Source organism: Elephantulus edwardii, unplaced genomic scaffold (assembly GCF_000299155.1).
Source record: "Elephantulus edwardii isolate Elephantulus edwardi_28Jun2011 unplaced genomic scaffold, EleEdw1.0 scaffold00011, whole genome shotgun sequence".
Classification (NCBI taxonomy): domain Eukaryota; kingdom Metazoa; phylum Chordata; class Mammalia; order Macroscelidea; family Macroscelididae; genus Elephantulus; species Elephantulus edwardii.
In genome coordinates this window covers 837,641-855,857 of record NW_006399761.1, presented here as the reverse complement: position 1 = coordinate 855,857, position 18,217 = coordinate 837,641, and the positions used below count along the sequence as shown (strand labels likewise).

Below are 18,217 nucleotides of genomic sequence, written 5' to 3'. Positions count from 1 at the left end.
TAAAGCAGGCATCAGAAGGGCCCCTCAAGGGCATTTTGGGATACACTGAAGACCAGGTTGTCTCCTGTGACTTTAATAGTGACACCCACTCTTCCACCTTCGATGCTGGGGCTGGCATTGCCCTGAACGACCACTTTGTCAAACTCATTTTCTGGTATGACAATGAATTTGGCTACAGCAACCGGGTGGTCGACCTGATGGTTCACATGGCCTCCAAAGAGTAAGATCCCCTTGGACCACCTGCCCCAGCAATAGCACTAGAAGAGAGAGAGAGACCCTCAGCTTCTGGGGAGTCCTTGCTCCAACTTGATCCTCCCACACACTGAAAATCTCACATCCTTGACACAAGTTTCCATCAAATCCCCCTGAGAAAGGGGAGGGGCTTGGCAAGCCCATCCTGTCATGTAGCATCAATAAAGTACACTGTACTCAGCCAAAAAAAAATTCTATTTCATAAAAACAGAACTAAAATCTCGGTAGTAAACCTTTTTCCTTTCTAACTGTAGTAAAATTAGAAAGGACACTTTTTCCTTAAGAGGAAAAACTAGCCTGATGCCTTCTCCCATCACTTGAAAAGACTGGACAAAAACATACCAAGATATTACATATTAACATCATCACACTTTGACTTATAATCTTTAGGGATAAAGAGTTCCATCTTTTTTCCCCTAAATAATAAAAACTGTAATAAAATTTCTGTAGTAATTATAAAAATGTATTTTAAAATTTCCCAGTTTTAAACCAGGTAATGATTTAAATTGTGTGCTATAGTTAATAAATAAGCACAAGAAGAAAATAACAGTCAAATAAAGCCAGCTAAAATCTTTACCAAGAGACTAATTTAGAAATAGGAAACATGCTGAAATTTTTTAAAAAGGCAAATAAAATACCATACCAAACCCACCTTCTTGAAAGCAATGTAAATTGATCTCAAATTTTTATTCCTTTACTCCTACAACAAAACATTCATACTTACTACAATGCAATACAAAATCAAACCACTGTATCCACAGCACGACTTTTTTTAAGTAATTTTATTATTATTTGTGTGTGTGTGTACCGTCAAATCAGATCTGACTGGTACAGGAGGAGACTGTCCCTCCTTGTCCAGCAAAGCATCTGGTGGATTCAAACAGCACACCTCTGGGATTGCAGTGCAGCTTTTTGCCACTAGGCCATCAGAGCTTGCCAGCATGATTTATTTAATAACGAAAAACTTCTGGGTAATTAGTCAACTCCTTGTGAAGCGAAATTACCTTCACACAAGAAAGCAAAAAGATAATGATGCAATACCCATTTACTTGACACCGAAACAATGAGTGATCGAAGGACAGTAATGGAAACCTCTACATCCGAGACATCACACAACAGCATACGCACCGTGGCCCTGCGGACATGACGGAGCAGCTGGCCTCCGTGCAGAACTCCGTGATGGTCCCGTACAGCATGTTGATCTGGTTGAAGAAGTCCACAGCTGGAAGAACAGCAGAACTGTGATCAAATGCTCAGGGAAAGACAACAAAACCCTCACCCTTTCAGCAAATCAAGTCAAAGAAAAACTGGCCATCAATTTAGATTCCTGGCTGAACCTGCGAGACACGTAACAATCCAGTAATACTGAAAACGCTCTTTTGTAGCTAATGTTAGATGGATCGTGGCTGAAAGCAGGGAATACCAGAGGAATGTCTATCTGTGTTTCACTGACTATGCAAAGGCATTTGACTGTGTAGATCATAAACTGTGGCTGACTCTCAGAAGAATGGAATCCCAGAACACTTGATTGTGCTAATGAGAAACCTATACTTGGACCAAGAGGCAGTCCTCAGAACAGAGCAAGGAAACACTGCATGGTTCAAAATTGGGAAGGGCGTACACCAGGGATGTGTCCTATCTCCATACCTTTTCAACCTGTATGCAGAACAGATTATCCAGTAGGCTGCGCTCTATGAGGAGGAATGTGGGGTCAAGATTGGTGGAAGATCTATCAACAAATCTACAATATGCAGATGACACAACCCTGCTTGAGGAAAGTGAGGAGGACCTGAAGCGCTTGCTACAGAGGGTCAAGGACTGCAGCCTCCAATATGGATTGAGGCTCATCAGGATGGATTGAAGAGATTGAGATTGTTCACAGCTTTAGTTTGCTTGGCTCCACAGTCAACACTCTCGACACCAGGAAATTAAAAGACGTGTTGCGATGGGAAAGTCTGCTGTTAGGGACCTCTTCAAAGTACTTAAGAGCAATGGTGTCTCTCTAGAGACTAAGGTGCATCTGATACAGACCATGGTCTTTGCAATCACTCGTTATGCATCAGAGAGTTGGACAATGACTAAGGAGGATAGAAGGAGAATTGATACCTTTGAGCTGTGGTGCTGGAGAAGAGTATTGAGGATACCATGGACTGCTAGGAAAACAAACAGGTTCATCCTAGAAAGGGTCAAACCGGGCGGCTCCTTGGAGGCAAGGATTCTGAGGCTCTGTCCAACATACTTTGGACATGGTGTAAAGAGGGACCGGTCCTTGGAGAGGGACATCATGCTTGGTAGGGTGGAGGGACAGCGCAGGAGGGGAAAGCCCTCTATGAGGTGGACTGATTCAGTGACTGGGGTAATCGGGATGGGTGTATCAGAGATGGTGCAACTGGCACAGGACAGAGCGGAGTTTAGGGCTGTTGTACATAGGGTCGCTATGAGTCACAAGCGACTCGACAGCACATAACAACAACACTCTAATTTTTAATATATAGACAGCACATAACAACAACACTCTAATTTTTAATATATAATGAGCTTTTTAAAAGGAGAGAGGTGTTGAGATATTTCTTTTATTCACTCATTAAAAAGGAACAGGATTTACAGCCACGACGTAACTGCATTATAACAGATGCTGATTTACAAATGACAATGGTAGTCTAATCAATCAAACACTGAAAACTTGGTGAGAAATATCACGCCTACAGTGAAACAGAACTATAAACATCGTGGAAAGTTGTTTTTTTGTTTTAAATGTTTTAGCCTGCTAAGAGAAGTTCCTAAAGTTCACCTAGGTTCAACTACAATGGAAGGCTGACAGTACTTTCTCAAAAAGTTGAAAACAAAAATATCATTTAACCCAGCAACTACACTACTGGGAATATACCCTAAATAAACCAGAACTTCTACCTAACAGATTTATGCACACCCATGTTTATTGCTGTGCTTTTCACAACAGCAAAGAGATGGAAACATCCCAAGTGCCCATTAACAAATAAATGGATACAGAAGCTGTAGTATATTCACACAATGGAATATTACGCAGCACTGAAAAACAGGGAACTCATGAAATATACAAACGGTTGGCCCTGGAGGAAATTATGCTTGAGTGAAATACCTCAGTCACAAAAGAACACTGCATAATGCCACTGTTATAAAACAGGACTGACATTGGGGACTGGGGAGAAAACTAAGAAAAGAGAGGGAAAATAATGAGCATTGCAACAGAAAGGGTGAGGGACAGAATTGTTTAAATGGAATATATGATTAGGCATTATTTTTATTTTAACAGTTTCGTTTAAGAGGCACACAGCAAAGTGGACTGGGAAGAGGAGGAAACTGCAATAACGAATGAATTTTTTTAAAGAGAAAAGTGAACGGGGGTGGGGGGTAGGGAGGAAAATGTGCAGCAATGATTGAATGAACATCCAAGTGTTCTGTAAACTTCTGTTAAAATCACAATAAAAAATTGTTGTGTCGAGTCGTCTGCGACTCATAGCAACCCTATGTACAACAGCCCTAAACCCTGCTCTATCCTGTGCCAATCTCACTGTCTCTGACACACCTACCCCCATTACCCCAGTCACTGAATCAATCCACGTCATAGAGGGTCTTCCTCTTCTGCGCTGTCCCTCCACCCTCCCAAGCATGACATCCTTCTCCATGGACTGGTCCCTCCTTGCAACATGTCCAAAATATGTCAGATGGAAGCTTCAGAATCCTTGCCTCCAAGGAGCAGCCTGGTTTCACCTTCTCCAGGATGAATATGTTCATTTTCTTAGCAGTCCATGGTATATTTAATATTCTTCTCCAACACTACAGCTCAAAGGCATCAATTCTCCTTCTATCCTCCCTTGTCATTGTCCAGCTCTCTTGATAGCAAGTGATTGTAAAGACCATGGTTTGTATCAGGCACACCTTTGTCTCCAGAGTGACACCATTGCTCTTCAGTACTTTGGAGAGGTCCCTAACAGCAGACTTTCCCATTGCAATACATCTCCCCCCGCCCCCCCATATGTCTTTAAGTTTCCTGGCTGCTGGTGCCACGAGTGTTGACTGCACGCAAACTTGATCTCAATCTCGTCACCATCCATCCTGATGCTGCCAGTTGGTCCAGTGGTGAGAATCTTTGTCTTCTTGATATTGAGCCTCAATCCATATTGAGGGCTGCAGTCCTTGACCTTCTGCAGCAAGCGCTTCAGGTCCTCCTCAGTTTCAGCAAGCAGGGTTGTGTCATCTGCATAATGCAGATTGTTGATGAAGCTTCCTCCAATCCTGATGCCACACTTCTCATAATAAAAAAATTATTAAAGAAATGTCACCTAGGGTTTTCCCAAGTGTGGGAAGCTACAATGTTAAAATGAATGTAAGCTAACTGTTAATCCGAATGATAAACCTAATGCTAAACAGGAATTAAAGAAGGCACAAATACAAGCTGGAATTCCTCCTGAGACAGGTCACAGGAACCAGGCAGACCTCGTGACGCCTCTGCGATTCTAGGACTGTGTTTATAAAAGCGTAATTTCTGAGATAAGCATATGGTTGTCAGCCATAAAAAAACCTAGCTTCATTAGGAAAGAATCTTCTCTGTGATCTACTTCCTAGAAATTCTCAATAAAAGTGACAAGGGTGCTGGGTGCTGGGCTCTGGGCTGCAGTCTTGGAGCTATTCACTCCTACTTTTCCACTCTTCTGTCTCTCTGTCTTGGGGTCCCTGTCTCTCCTTCGTCCCTAGTTTACAACACCCAATTTTCTTAACAAACAGATTTTTAAAAGGTTTCACCTTGCCAAAATTCCCTTAAAGATTTTCCTTAGTCATGTTTCTAAGAAGGTACCATCACACACACACACACACACACACACACACACACACGCCCATGCGTGCACAGCCACTACGTCAATTCCAGCCCACAGTGACCCTGTCCTTACTCCTCTCAAGGTTACAAATGTTTACTAATGTCTATCGTCTCCTGCGGCTCAGCTGGTTGACAATCACTGGCTCTGGTCCTCAGTGGAATGCTTTACTCACAGTGCCACTAGAGCTGGGCACTCATATTTACTCACAACAAAGTGTGTGCCCAGACCAAGTGTGGGTTACTGGTCTAAAGCAGCTGCACTCAAATGCCATCCCAAAGCTGCTGCTTCCACGGAATCCCGGAACGACAAGCAATCTGAACTCCTCATTTTGCTCTCAGTCTCTCAAGGCAATTCAGAGGCAGCTCCCTGTTGTGCCAGCTCAGGTACGTCACCTGGTGTCCTTCAGTGACCAGGGAGCTCTGATAGATGAGTGGTATGGACTGTGCTGCTAATGCAAAAGCACACAGTTTAAAGCCACCAGCTGCTCCGCAGGAGAAGGATGGGCATTCTCCTCCCATGCCATTAACTGCCACTGAAAACCCACCAGAGGGTCAGCTACAAGTCAGTTCTCGATCAATCGGACAACCACTGGTGGCCTAGTGGACAAGTACTTGTGCGGTCAACCCAAAGGCAGGTAGTTCGAATCCAAAAGCTGCTCTCTTAGAGAGAAAGACGGGTAATCTCTCTTACGACTTACAGCCTCCAAAAACCCACTGGGAAGGTGAGCTGTTAGTCAGTCCTTACTGAACGGAAATGACTCTGGGGCTTTCCCTGCTGAGTGAGTTTCTTCATTTCAGTTCTACTTTTCACAGCCAGAATTTCCATTTGGTTCTTTCTTACCATTTCTCTGTATCAATGTCTTCTATGTGAGGAGTTCTCTTCATCACACTCACCCAAAATTCTTTAACCACCATTATCTAATCGTGTGAATGTACGTGTAAAAGCTGCACTCATGGGCTTGAGTCCCAGCTCCCTACCCGAAAAGCTGGCTGTTCAGATGTCTGTGGGAGAAAGACGCTGCTGCCGTGAAGACTTGGGGCGTCAGAAAGCCCGTGGGCAGCTCCCCTCTGTCCTCAGGGTCAGCAGGAGTCAGAGCCAGTGGGAGAGAACTGGGTTTTAAGTCTTTGCTAACATCTCAAAGGGCCCAATGAACAAGGGTCCAACTATCTTCTCTGGTTTCTATTTGCCCGTCTGGTAAGTTTTCCTTCTGCTGGAAAGTGGGCATTTCTGAGGCGATCTTGCAGGAACTGTGTCCTGACTGCCTCTCTCTTCAAGCACCAGAGCTTGTGGATCTTGTCCTTTTCTCTCCTAATGGATGTGTGGTCCAGTGATCCTGTGAGCTCTGCTGCCCTGGACCGCATAGCCCGAGGTCACCATGTAGCACCCTGTGCCTTTCCTCCTCTGCTCGAGGTCTTGCTTCCCATGAGGGGGTGCTAGGTCAGTACGACCTTCTCCCTCTGCTAACGAGGTGTGGGGTCCAGATGCTCTCAATCTGTCATCCACCTCCTGCTCCCTCAGTTCACACAGGGTCCTGTGCTCACTCTAACTATATTGAGGGTCCACACCTCAACACACACATCAAGGCCTACCACAAGCACAATACTTTAGCTCTAAAGCACCATCCCCAAACGCAGTCCCCAGGGCACAGCACTAACCAGTTCAACTGTGAGTCTCACTTAACTCTGCAAGTAGCCTCCATAGTCTTAAGTTACAGACTGGCTGGCTGGCTGCTAACCAGAAGGCTGGTAGTTCAAGCTCATCAGCAACTCTAAGGGGAAAGAACTGTCAGCATGGTGTGTAAAAAGGACTGCCTGGGAGCCCTATCCGCACCCCAGAGCCACCAGAAGGACCTCCACTCACAGCCACTCTCCAGTGGGGCTCCAAGGATGGACATCTTTACTGAAGCAGACTGCCCCTCTTCCTCCTGAGGGGCAGCTGGTGGATTTGAACCAATGACTGCTAGGATAGCAGTGCAGCCCCCTATGCACCATGCCACTTGGACTCCGTGGGAGCCCCACAGGACTTCTAACTCATGCTATGCTTTGCTACAAGTTGGAATCCACTGGACAGCACACAGCTTCTCAGTAATCGCCGAGATGGTCGTCTGCATCTTTAGCAGAACTATTTCTAGAGCCAACTGCAACGGGTCCCTACTGGTCAACACTTCGAAGCCCGACATAATGGTAGTCAATTTATAGAAACATATGCAGGTGCATACACACATATCCTCAACACCTCTAGAGATGCTGAAATCCATGCATTCTTCTTCGAGGGAAACCAACTTCTTACCATGAAAATGTATAAACACAGGGAAGGAATCCCATTTACCCTGACTCTTCTGGCGCCCTGTTGCTAACACATGGCTCACGACAAATTAGTTTCCCACTAACGACAGGGTTCCACTCTGACAACTGTCATAAGCTGGCTCGCACAGGGCTGAATTCCTCTTCTTAATTCCCCCCGGTTTTCATTCCTGTCTTTCATCCTAGCATCTGTATAAAGCCAGTCTTTGAGAATGACTGAGAATGACGACAGCAGCAGACTGCATTATTACGTGGCACGTACTACCTTGTGGTCACACTTGTATGCCCGTGCTACCTACACTCACACCCTCACCACCATAAAGTCTGCGGCCACCACCTCAAATGAGGACCCCAGAAGTGCAATCACAGGGCAGCAGGTCGCCCATGTTCCCAGGCCCACAGCAGCTGGCTATGCCCACTGCTCATCTCCGCGGCGCTTGTTCTAACTTTCCCCTCTGGTTCTCTGGCCTCTGTCCCTGATAATAAAGACCCTCAGCCAGAGTTGGCTTATCCAAACAAGCCATATGATCCCTGGTAATACAACAGTTATGCTCCTGGCTGCTATGTGAGAGGTTGATAGTTCAAACACACCCAGCAGCTCTGTGGGAGACAAGACCTAGAGGTCTAACAGCCTAGTTCCCTGATGTCGTCTTCAAACAAAATAACAATCTACCTGAAGCAGCACAGTATCTGCCTTGTGCATTAGGCTCTTCTGGGGAACAGAACAACATGTTTCGGCCCAGGCCACCAGACCGCCCTGCAGTATGTTCTTACAAGATCCAGCTACATGGGATCAAATGGACAGCAGCAACCAGACAGGTTTAGGGAGTGGTAAGGTTATGTTCTGAGTCCACGGCACATAACAACAACACAGTTATGTCAATGGCGGGTGAACAAGCTAGCAAAGCAGGGTGGCCGTGGTCACACCAGTAAAGAATGTAATCAACGAGAGCAAACAGTAGATGGAGATGGTGCCTGTTCTGCTGCATATAGTCTCAAAATGACTTTTTTTTAAAAAAAACTACAGTCTAGAAATAGAAAGCCCTACGGGGGAGTCCTACTGTCACATGGATTCGTTCCACATCAAAACTGACTTGACAGCACTTAACTAGGCCACCATACAAACAGGACAATCCATCCCAACATCCTTCACTTAGTTGTCTGCAAAATGCTTTCTGCCATATAAAGTGACATCTTCACAATTCAGACACGGTCATGGGGGGCACAACCCTTCCCATCACAGTGACTTTCAGGTGTAAATATTATCCCCCAATGGCCAAATACTTAACAAGGGTTCTTTTATAGAGCATTCTAGCCCAACAAAAAATGAGAGAAAAGGTGACAGACTATCGCCATGCATGACTCCTGTGTATCAGTGAATCCAGAAGTGTGATGTCCAGGATGTAACTGCCAGGCACATGGAGCTACTCAGCGCTTGAAATGCTCACAGTGGGAACTGAAATATATTGTGTGCGTAACACACACACACCAGACGTGAAAGATTAAGTACAGAAAAAAAAGAGGAATGTAAAGTATCACATTAATAATTTTTAAAAGAGCAACAGATACTAGGTTAAACAAAACATATCAACAAAGTGCATTTTACCTGTTTTTGTTCTTAATGTGGCTACCCAAAAATGTAAAGTCAAGTATGCAGCTCATATTACACATGTACTTGGTAAAAATCATCAAAGCAACAGCTAGTAACAGCTGCTTAACATCCATAAGGCACCTAGACGTCATGGAGCATCTACACTGACAGGTGTCTAAACTATCACCCACCAGGCAGTGCTGCAGATAAGCAAACACAACCCAGCCCTGCCCCAATCAAGGCTGCAGAGCTGCCGGTGCCACAGAGGAGCCACCAGCCACAGGACTATGCACACTTGATTTCACTTACTAACCAGTCACCCCAGGCGCATTTCAAGTGCTGGGCAGCCACAGCTAGACAGAGAAAACACACATTCACCCTAGAAGGTTCCACAGTGCTGCTCTAGAACTGCACACACAACAAGTATGCAGAGGAACAGAACACCTGTGCTGGGGCAGCCAATCTGTACGACAAACGACCAGGCTTCTTCAACAATAATAAAAACAACAACAGAACGACGAGAAAAAAAGACAGCAAGGAGGGAAAAAACCCCAGTGGATTAAAATAAACTCAAGAAATGTATAATACGCCAGTCGGTGTGGATCCTGACTTGAGTCAATCAAAGAAAACAGAAAAAAAACCCCATTACAGGACAATCAAGGAAGTGTGAACACTAACTGCATGTTGAGAACGGTAACAAAGGATGGTATCCTCATCACTAGGGAGGTCTTCTTGTCTTTGGGACACACTTCAGAAATACTGATAGCTAAAATTTAGCAAGTCTACAAGAGGCTTCTAAACAATCAAGGCACGATGTAAAAGAACCATGATCAGCCACAAACTGGTAGCTGTTGCAGTGGACACAGGGCTATTCATTACGAGCATCTCTGCTTCTGCTTGTGTGCTGGTCGGTGCCATCGAGTCCATGACGACTCACAGTGACCCTGAGAACACCGGAGCTGAACCCTGCCGTATCTCGCACCACTCACCCCAGTTCTGGTAATACACCCATTGTTGTAGCCACTGCATCAATTCACCATCCTCTCTCTCTCTCACCCTTCACCCAGCATGATGTCCTCCTCCAAGGACCGGCCCCTGCACAACATGCCCAGCGTGAGAGATGAAGTTTCCCTGTCCTCGCCTTTAAGGAGCAGCCTGGCTGCGCTTCCTCCAGGACTGACCTCTTTGTTCTTTTGAAAGTCCGTGGGGGATAGCCGAGTATACTTATGTACTTTAAAAAATTTCCATTAAGAAGTTTTTAACAAATTTCATCTCTTTACAGGTCTCTGCGTTACCCATCAGCAAATCCGTGATCCCGGGAGAGGGAGCGGCTGACTTCTCTGTGTTCATGCAGGCAGAGGAGAGCCGCTGGCACTGGAGTGGGGGTGGGGTGGGGGAGTGGGAGGCTGTAGGAACAGGTGGGCTCCACAGTACACGTCACAGTCGGCCACAGCCAGGATCTGTGTGCCTATCAATCTTTCATTTGACTGAGCTCAGCCGCCTCAGATTACCTCTGGGGGCCCTCTCCTCAACAACACAAGCGACCATCAAGATCCCTGAAGAGAAATACAGTGTCGGAAATACTTGTGCTTATGCCTTTGTTTACAATCTGTTGTACTGCAACAGAAAGACCTGTAAGAGAATATTCGTAACAACAAATAAAAGCACAATCCTCATGTAACCGGAAAAACTGGCAATGAGGACACTGACTGTTAACGGCAATCCACTCGTTGAGGTCCTCCCCCTCGGGCAGCATGACGGCCTGCCTCAGGTTCCCGCTGCCCAGCGTGGCCTCTGCGTGCTTCAGGAGCTCGTATTGGTGAGAGCCTTCCGGGATGTTCTTCTTTGGCTTGAAGGTCTTGGAAGAGCGGCTGCTGCTGTTAGGGGACAATTACATCAGGCTTTAGGATGACAAGCAGAAAAGCATCATTATTATTAAAGGCATGGAAATGATTCTGTAAAATACTTCCTGAAAAAATGTCAAGATCGGGGGTGGGGAAGACCATAATAAACGAACATCTGTGAATTTTTCCCTACACATAAAAGCAAGATTAGCACTCTGATTTAAAAAAAAAAAGGCCAATTTTTCTATGCCACATAAACCCAACAACTCAACTCACTATTGGTGCCTTGGTTCCAACTTGGTTCTTACTCAAACCAACCCCATATGGGCCTCGAGAACATAAATTGTCCACCTTCCTCCTAAGCAAGCACTGGTGGATTCGAACCCCCAGAGAACCACATAGGCTCTGAGGCTGCAGCATGTCTCGCAGGGACCGTCAGAGATCCCTGTGCATCATGAAGCTGTCTGTTCTAACAGAAAGAGGACTTCCCCTAGAAGAACAGAAGCCTCGAGTCTACGCCCACCCAACCGCCTTCATTTCCACCCCCACAAACAGGCAGTGGGAGGAAGGAGAATTGGCACGAGCCATCACAAGGTTCTCAATCACAAGGTTCTCGAGCAGGCCTGGGAACACAACGGTTAAGCGCTCACTCAGGCGCTATGGGACAAGCTGTGGTGAGAAACTGGCCGCTGTTCTGTGAACTCCTCCAGCAGAGGCAGCTCCACCCTGGGTCACTCTGGGCTGGAATCTTCAGGTCACACAGCCCCTAAGAGGAACAAAGTGCTCAAACTCCAAAGTCCAGTCTTCTACATCAAAACATCTGGCAAGCTGTGGTCCATCAGGAAAATTTTCTCATGGTTGGATTTTTGAATCCTTTGTACATTTTGGACACCAGTTCCTTAACAGATAAGGAACCTCACAAACATCCTCAAACAGTCTGTGCTGTCGCTTTTCATTCTGTGAGCAGGGCCTCTCACAGAAATACAGTTCATTCCAGCAAAGGTCACCTGACCAGTTCTTTCCTGGGTCGTGTTTTTGGTGTTGTGTCTAAAAACTCACTGCCACCCCCCCAGGCCCCGTGATCTTCTCCTACATTACCGGCGAGATGCTGCGGGGATTTCCCTTTAATATTCAGGTATTATATATTATATCCACTCTGAGGTAACCTTCCCAAGTTCTGAAAGCTGTGAAGGCTGTTGCGTCACTTTTCTGCATGCGGTGTCCAGTTACACTGGCACCACTGCTGGAAAAGTATCCTTTCTCCATTGAACTGCCTGAGTGCCTTTGTCAAAGATCAGTGAACTGAGTTTGCATGGATTTATTTCTGGATTCACTCTTCTGCTCACCATCCTACTCTATCCTTTCACCAAGAGCACAGTTTACCACAACAGTCAGAAAACTTGTATTCACAAAAAGCCCTGCAAACAAATGTTTCCAGCAGTAATAACTGCCCCAAACTGCAAGCAACCACAAAGACCTTCAACAGGGGAACGGCCAAAGCTTGTGGTACGTCCATTCAATGGAGTATCTATCACATGGTGACAAAAAAATATGCCCTATCAAATGCCAAAGACAAGGGGAGCCTTAAGCGCACAGTGCTATGTGAGAAGCCAGGGAAAAACCATACACTATACAACTCCAATTACAAGACATTCTAGAAAAGAAAAGCATTCGTTCAAAATATCAGTGCTTGTCACAGGCTGAGGGCAAGGTCAAGAAGGATGGACACACAGCACAGGAGATGTTAAAGGCATGAATGATACTCTACAGTGGATATGTGACACCAGGCACAGGCTCTCAGGACTGTACCATGTACAGGGTGAACTGAACCTGAACTATGGCTGTTAGGTTAATGATGCTGCAGCTGTCATGTGCTGTGGAGTCTGAACTGACCCACAGCTGACCCTCCAGTGGGTTTTCAGGGGCTGTAAATGGCACAGGAGGAGACACTCAATCTTTCTCCTGAGCAGCAGATGGTGGATTCGAACTTCCTGCCTTTGAGTTGGCAGCACAAGTCTTTACCTGCTAGGTCTCATTAGCGCTCGCTAAGTTAATAAACTACTACTGGATCACAGGCTGCGGGCTGTAACAAATGCTCCGCACTAGCGCCAAGGCCATAACTACAGGAGAACCGCGGCAGGCAGAGGCACACACAGGCGCTCTTTCTGCCATCTGCCCAATTCTTCTATAAACCTAAAGCTGCTCTAAAAAATTTTTTAACAGGCATTAGATTTGAATAGGCATTTCTCCAAAGAAGGTGTAGTAACAAAAATAAACACATGAAAAGACTGTGAATATTATTAGTCTTTAAAAAGATATACATCAAAGGCACAGTAAATAACAGCTTCATTGGGGTAGTTTTAATAAAAATGACAATAATGTGGAAACACAGAGAGCTTTGGCCAACTACTGGCAGGAATGAGAAGTGGCAAACTTAATGTGGAAAACCACGTGGCAGCACCTCAAAAGGTTAAACACCAGCCATTCTACTCTGAGGTCTACAGCCCAAACCTACCAGCAAACAAAGCCTCAGCCAGGGGCTGGCTGTCAGCTGGTGGAAGCCACGTGCCGCACTCAAGAGAACCTGCACATGGATGTTAACAGCAGCCCAAGTATCCGCCAACCGATGGAAGAATATGCAAACGTGGCACAGCCACAAGGGAACAGCCCTCATCTGTAAAAAGTAATGAAGTACTGACATGCGCTACAACACTATGCTAGGTATGTGCAAGATTATGACGAGAGGACAGAAATGACCAGATTAGGCAAAGCCATAGAAATAGGAGACTACAATCTACTTCCAGGGAAATGGGGATCAGCTGCTAAAATGTACAAGATTTCTGATGGGTGATGAAAAACGAACCAGAGAGTGAGTTGTACAACTCTATGAAAATATAAAAACCACTGAGTAGTATATTTTAAAGGATGAGCTTTATAGTATATGAATTATACCTTAATAAAACTGTTACAAAAAATTCAGTATGCTTAGAGCTTGTAGCATAAGGGGCAGATGATCACAAGACAACATTTTGGTCCAAAAGTGAATAGTGCAAACAAACCTTTAAACTCATGATAGGAAAAGAAAAAGTGAATGGTGGGGAGCTCTGGTGGCCTAGTGGCAAGGAGCTGCAACTACAATCCCAGAGGTGCATGGCTCGAATCCACCAGATGCTCTGCCGGGGAAGGAGGAACAATCTCCTCCTGTACCAGTCAGATCTGATTTGACGGTACACACACACAAAATAATAAAATTAAAAAAGAAAAAAAAAAGAAAAAGTGAATGGGGGAGGTAGGTGCCAAATTAGTTTTACTGGCATGAAACTGTAACTAAAATCTAAATCACACGGAGCTCTTGTCATGTAAGCCTAAGGAAACCACGGCCTCAAGAGAACAATTTAAAAGAAGCGTTATGTGCCAGCTCGTTCACAGGAAATCACACAGGAGCAGACAGCCCCTTTTCTCTGGCTGGACTGGAACCCCGTGCCTTTGGGATGGCAGTGTAACTCCTTTCCACCAGAGCTCCCTGACACTACGGAAACTCTACCCGTAAGAAGACAACCTAGAGGAGGAAAATGCAGTTTGGACAGAGTTGGATTGGAAGCGACCCACAACTGCCCCTCCAGCAGGTAGGTGTTCAGAGATGATAAAGTCACAGGGGAGGAGTCGGCCTGCCTAGCCTTCTTCCAAGCAGCAGCAGGTGCATCTGAACCACATGCCTTTGGGATTGCAATGCAAGTTCTTGCCCCCAAGCCACCAGAGTCATAGAATACAAAAAGAACTCACATTTCTCACAATAACTAGGTCAATAAACCCGGGGGGGGGGGGGGAGTAATTTGATGAAACACTGAAAATAAAATTCTTTAAAAGACAAGTATGTGAATTGTAACTATATGGGCATTTATTGCATGTTGTTAGGCACCATGGAGCTAGAGCTGAGCCTCTGGTGGGTCTTCAGAGGCTCCACACCACACAGCACTTCTTGCTCCTGCAAGCAGCTGGTGGATTCGAACCAAGTGCCCTCTGATTGGCAGTCCTACTCCCTACCGATGAGGCCACCAGATTACACAACCCGTAATGCATTCATACTCCCTACATTCTATTACTCTAATGCACATGACACCCTACATGATGCATGCTTAAGTAACACTATGAGGCCAGGAGTGACCGCTGGGAGTAACCCATCAGGGGCCAAGGAGATGCCTCGCAAACCGGACTCTGCAGAAGCATCACCAGGCAATGTCCACAGCTGTCCACTCCCACCTCACAGAAGTCTCTCTCCGATCTCGGTGATGCAGACTGGACTCTTGTTTCCGTTCAGGGCCCATCGTGAGCTCTCTGTCCCTCAACAGTCCAGCCAGCTGACCACTGCACGAAGCCCCCAGACCACTGACCCCGGCTGGCCGTCCAAACATCCACGCAGGAGCCAGCGATGACCTCCTGCCTGTCCGAGCATGGGAATGTCCCCCTAGGCTGCCAACCCCAAAGACAGAGGTTCGAATCCACCAGCTCTTCTGCAGGGGAAAAGCTAAAGCGTCTGAAAACTCGGGTCAACGACGGGCCAGTGCTGAGTGGACAGCAACACTCTCTTCCCTGTCCATGTCAACAGACACCCTCGTCACTACACCCCCTCTGTCCCGGGGGGGACCCCGACTCATGGTCACGCATTTCCTACCAAGAAAAGGAGAAGTGGCCAGCTTATCCAGAGGCGCCGAGCGGCGCGTGGACAGACGCGGAACTGGACAGCGGGGTCCAGCGGCCGGCCCGCCTCCACCCCCAGCCGCTCCATACGGGGCGCCCCCCCCATTTTCCAGGGGACCCTTCCGTGCAGGTGTGACCCAGGCCTGATGGCGGGGGGACGAGAAGGGGACGCGCGAGGATGCTGACCACCCGCCGTCGCCGAGAACCCGGGCCCCGCCCCGCCCCCACGGCGCTCAGGCGGAAAAGTTTGGGGCGCCGCCGCCCCGAGTTCCTGGGGCCCCCCTCCCGCTTCCCGCGGCCTTTCCCGCGCGGCCCTGGCCGCCTCGCCCTCGCCCCGGCCCTCCGGCGGGTCCCAGCGGCGGCCAGCGCCCCCGTCTCGGCCCGGCCCGCCCGCCCTGGGCCCGGCGCCCCCACTTACAAGAGGAAGCTCATCTTCGGTCCTCCCGGGGGAGCTGAGGGGACGCTGCCCCCCGCCGCAGGCAGCACTCGGAGTCGGCGCGGGCCGGCGAGGAAGCGGCCGGACTTAGGCGGCGGTCAGCGGAAGCCCGAGCGGCCGCGCGAGCCCGATCCAGCCCGCGAAGACACCGCGCCCGCCGCCCCCCACTTCCCCAGTGCAAAATGCGGAACCAGCCAGATCTCGCGAGCGGCGGGATTTCCCCACCCCGCCCGCCGAGAGGAACGAGACTTGGCTTTAGCCACGCCCCCTCCTAGAGCTCGGCCAGTCAGCAGCCTCGGTCCCTAAGGGCTCAGCCAGTCAGCAGCCTTTCCCTCTAAGGGCTAAGCCAGTCAGCAGCTCAACCCCTTTAAGAGCTCAGCCAATCAGCAGCCTCACCTTCTAAGGGCTCAGCCAGTCAGCAGCCTCCAAGCCGGGATTTCCCGCTCTTTGCCCGCGTGCTTCATGCTGCTGTCCTCGGTTTAGGACCCTTTGCGTTGTGGACCATTGACTGTTGTTGCTGGTTTCCTTTTCAGCACTGTCCTTCTCTGAAATCTTTTAAACTGGTCTTTATGCAATCATTTATATACATTTTGCTTTACAGCATTTGGTTTTATTACATTTGATCAATCCCTGAAATTTTAAAAAGTTTAGTTCAATTGTAATCGCAATATTCTTACCGCTGGACAGATAGGCAACATCATGACAGATGGAAAAAAGATTGACACTGTCAACAACTTCCTCTTACTTGGATCCACACCTTTGGTACCAGCAGTCAGGAAATCAGGAGATGTATTATTGCACTGGAAGTCTGCAGTTAGAGACTTCAATTATTGAGGCGTAATGATGACATTTTGAGGACTAAAGTGAGACTCATTCAGGCCACAGTCTTTCATATCACTTGCTATGCATCTGAGGGTGACAAGAATTGATGCTTTTGAGCTGTGTTGCTGGAGAAGAGCACTGACATGGACAGCCAAAAGAACAAACATATGTCTTGGAGAAGGTGAAGTCAGAGTTGCTCCTTGAAGGCAAAGATGATGAAGCTTCCTCTCACATAACTTTGGGCATGTTGCTAGGAGAGGTTATTTGTTGGAGAAGGACATAATGCTTGGGAAGATGGAGGGTTGGCGAAGGAGAGGAAGACTTGACCAGGTGGGTTGACCAGGTGACTGCGGCAATGGCCTTGAGTGTGTCAGAGATTGTGAGGATGGCACCGGATAGAACAGGGTTCAGATGTGTGTTCACACAGTCGCTATGAGCAGCCCACTCTATGTCACCTAACAACAACATCACATTGTAGGTTTGATATTGAGCACCTTTTCATCAGGCAGGCATCTGCACCAAATTTTTTAAAGGTTGCCTTGATGTTACCTCAGGCTCATGGTGGGGTCTGGTCCAATGAGGGTCTTTTTGCTCAATCTCCATGACATTACAATCTTTTTGTTTCTTGCCACATGTCCACCTGAATTCTGCCCCCTACTCCCCTAACCCACACACGGTCACCGGTGTCTTTGTTTCTAAATTCCTTGCACATTTTCCAATGTGGATGAGGGTCATACCTGGATGTGTTTCTCTGACATTCCCTTTCTGCTCGGTCTGCCTCACACCACCAGGTTCCTCATTGCATTGTGCTGATTTTATTTGTCAAGAACCTCTTTGTTTTCACTGTCACTTGGCTTTTTCTGTAATGTGGAAGCAGGGGCACAGAGAAGGCAGGAGCCACAACCAGATACGCAGGCCACTGTCTGCTTTACCCAGGTTTTATTGGTGGTGGTGTGTACCAAAGAGTTGGTACTGACCCATCTCTGACCCTCCTGTGAGCCTTCTGAACTGTGAGCCTTCGAATTGCAGCGTAGCTTCTGGCCATTAGGCCATTCTTCCCATCAGACCTATTCACACTTTCTCTTTGACCAGACTGTGAATTCCTTGAAGGGAAGAGACATATTTATGTGTTTGCTTGTGCCTAGGCCCATTAAATCCTTGCTGAGTGACAACAGACATAGGCTTCAGTTGGGGGGGATTTCCAGTCAGTAAGGAGTTTGATAGTGGAATAAATGATACTCAATACAGTGTTGTCAGTAAAACGAAAATGGTTTCATTCTGGAGTTCTTGTGGCTGTGGCAAGAAGCTGTGTTGCAATCCCAAAGGCACACGGTTCGAGGCCACCAACTGCTCTGTGAGAGAAGGATGGGTAATCTCTTCCCATGTGATTAACTGCCTCTGAAAACCCGCTATGG

The 18,217-nt window shown here is 47.2% G+C and overlaps 1 protein-coding gene across 2 annotated transcripts in view; it reads right to left on the bottom strand.

The window, feature by feature from the left end:
• MOB1A (MOB kinase activator 1A) overlaps positions 1-15,976 on the bottom strand; it is a 27,765-nt gene extending 11,789 nt beyond the window's left edge. The window contains exons 1-3 of one of the 2 annotated variants that reach the window (XM_006880848.1): positions 15,963-15,976; positions 10,713-10,879; positions 1,381-1,474 (exon numbers count right to left, since the gene is read on the bottom strand). In XM_006880848.1, the coding sequence (XP_006880910.1) occupies positions 1,381-1,474; positions 10,713-10,879; positions 15,963-15,976 (275 nt within the window). The remainder of the gene's footprint in view (positions 1-1,380; positions 1,475-10,712; positions 10,880-15,962) is intronic. The other variant, XM_006880849.1, reaches the window with a different exon arrangement.
• Positions 15,977-18,217: the final 2,241 nt, after the last annotated feature.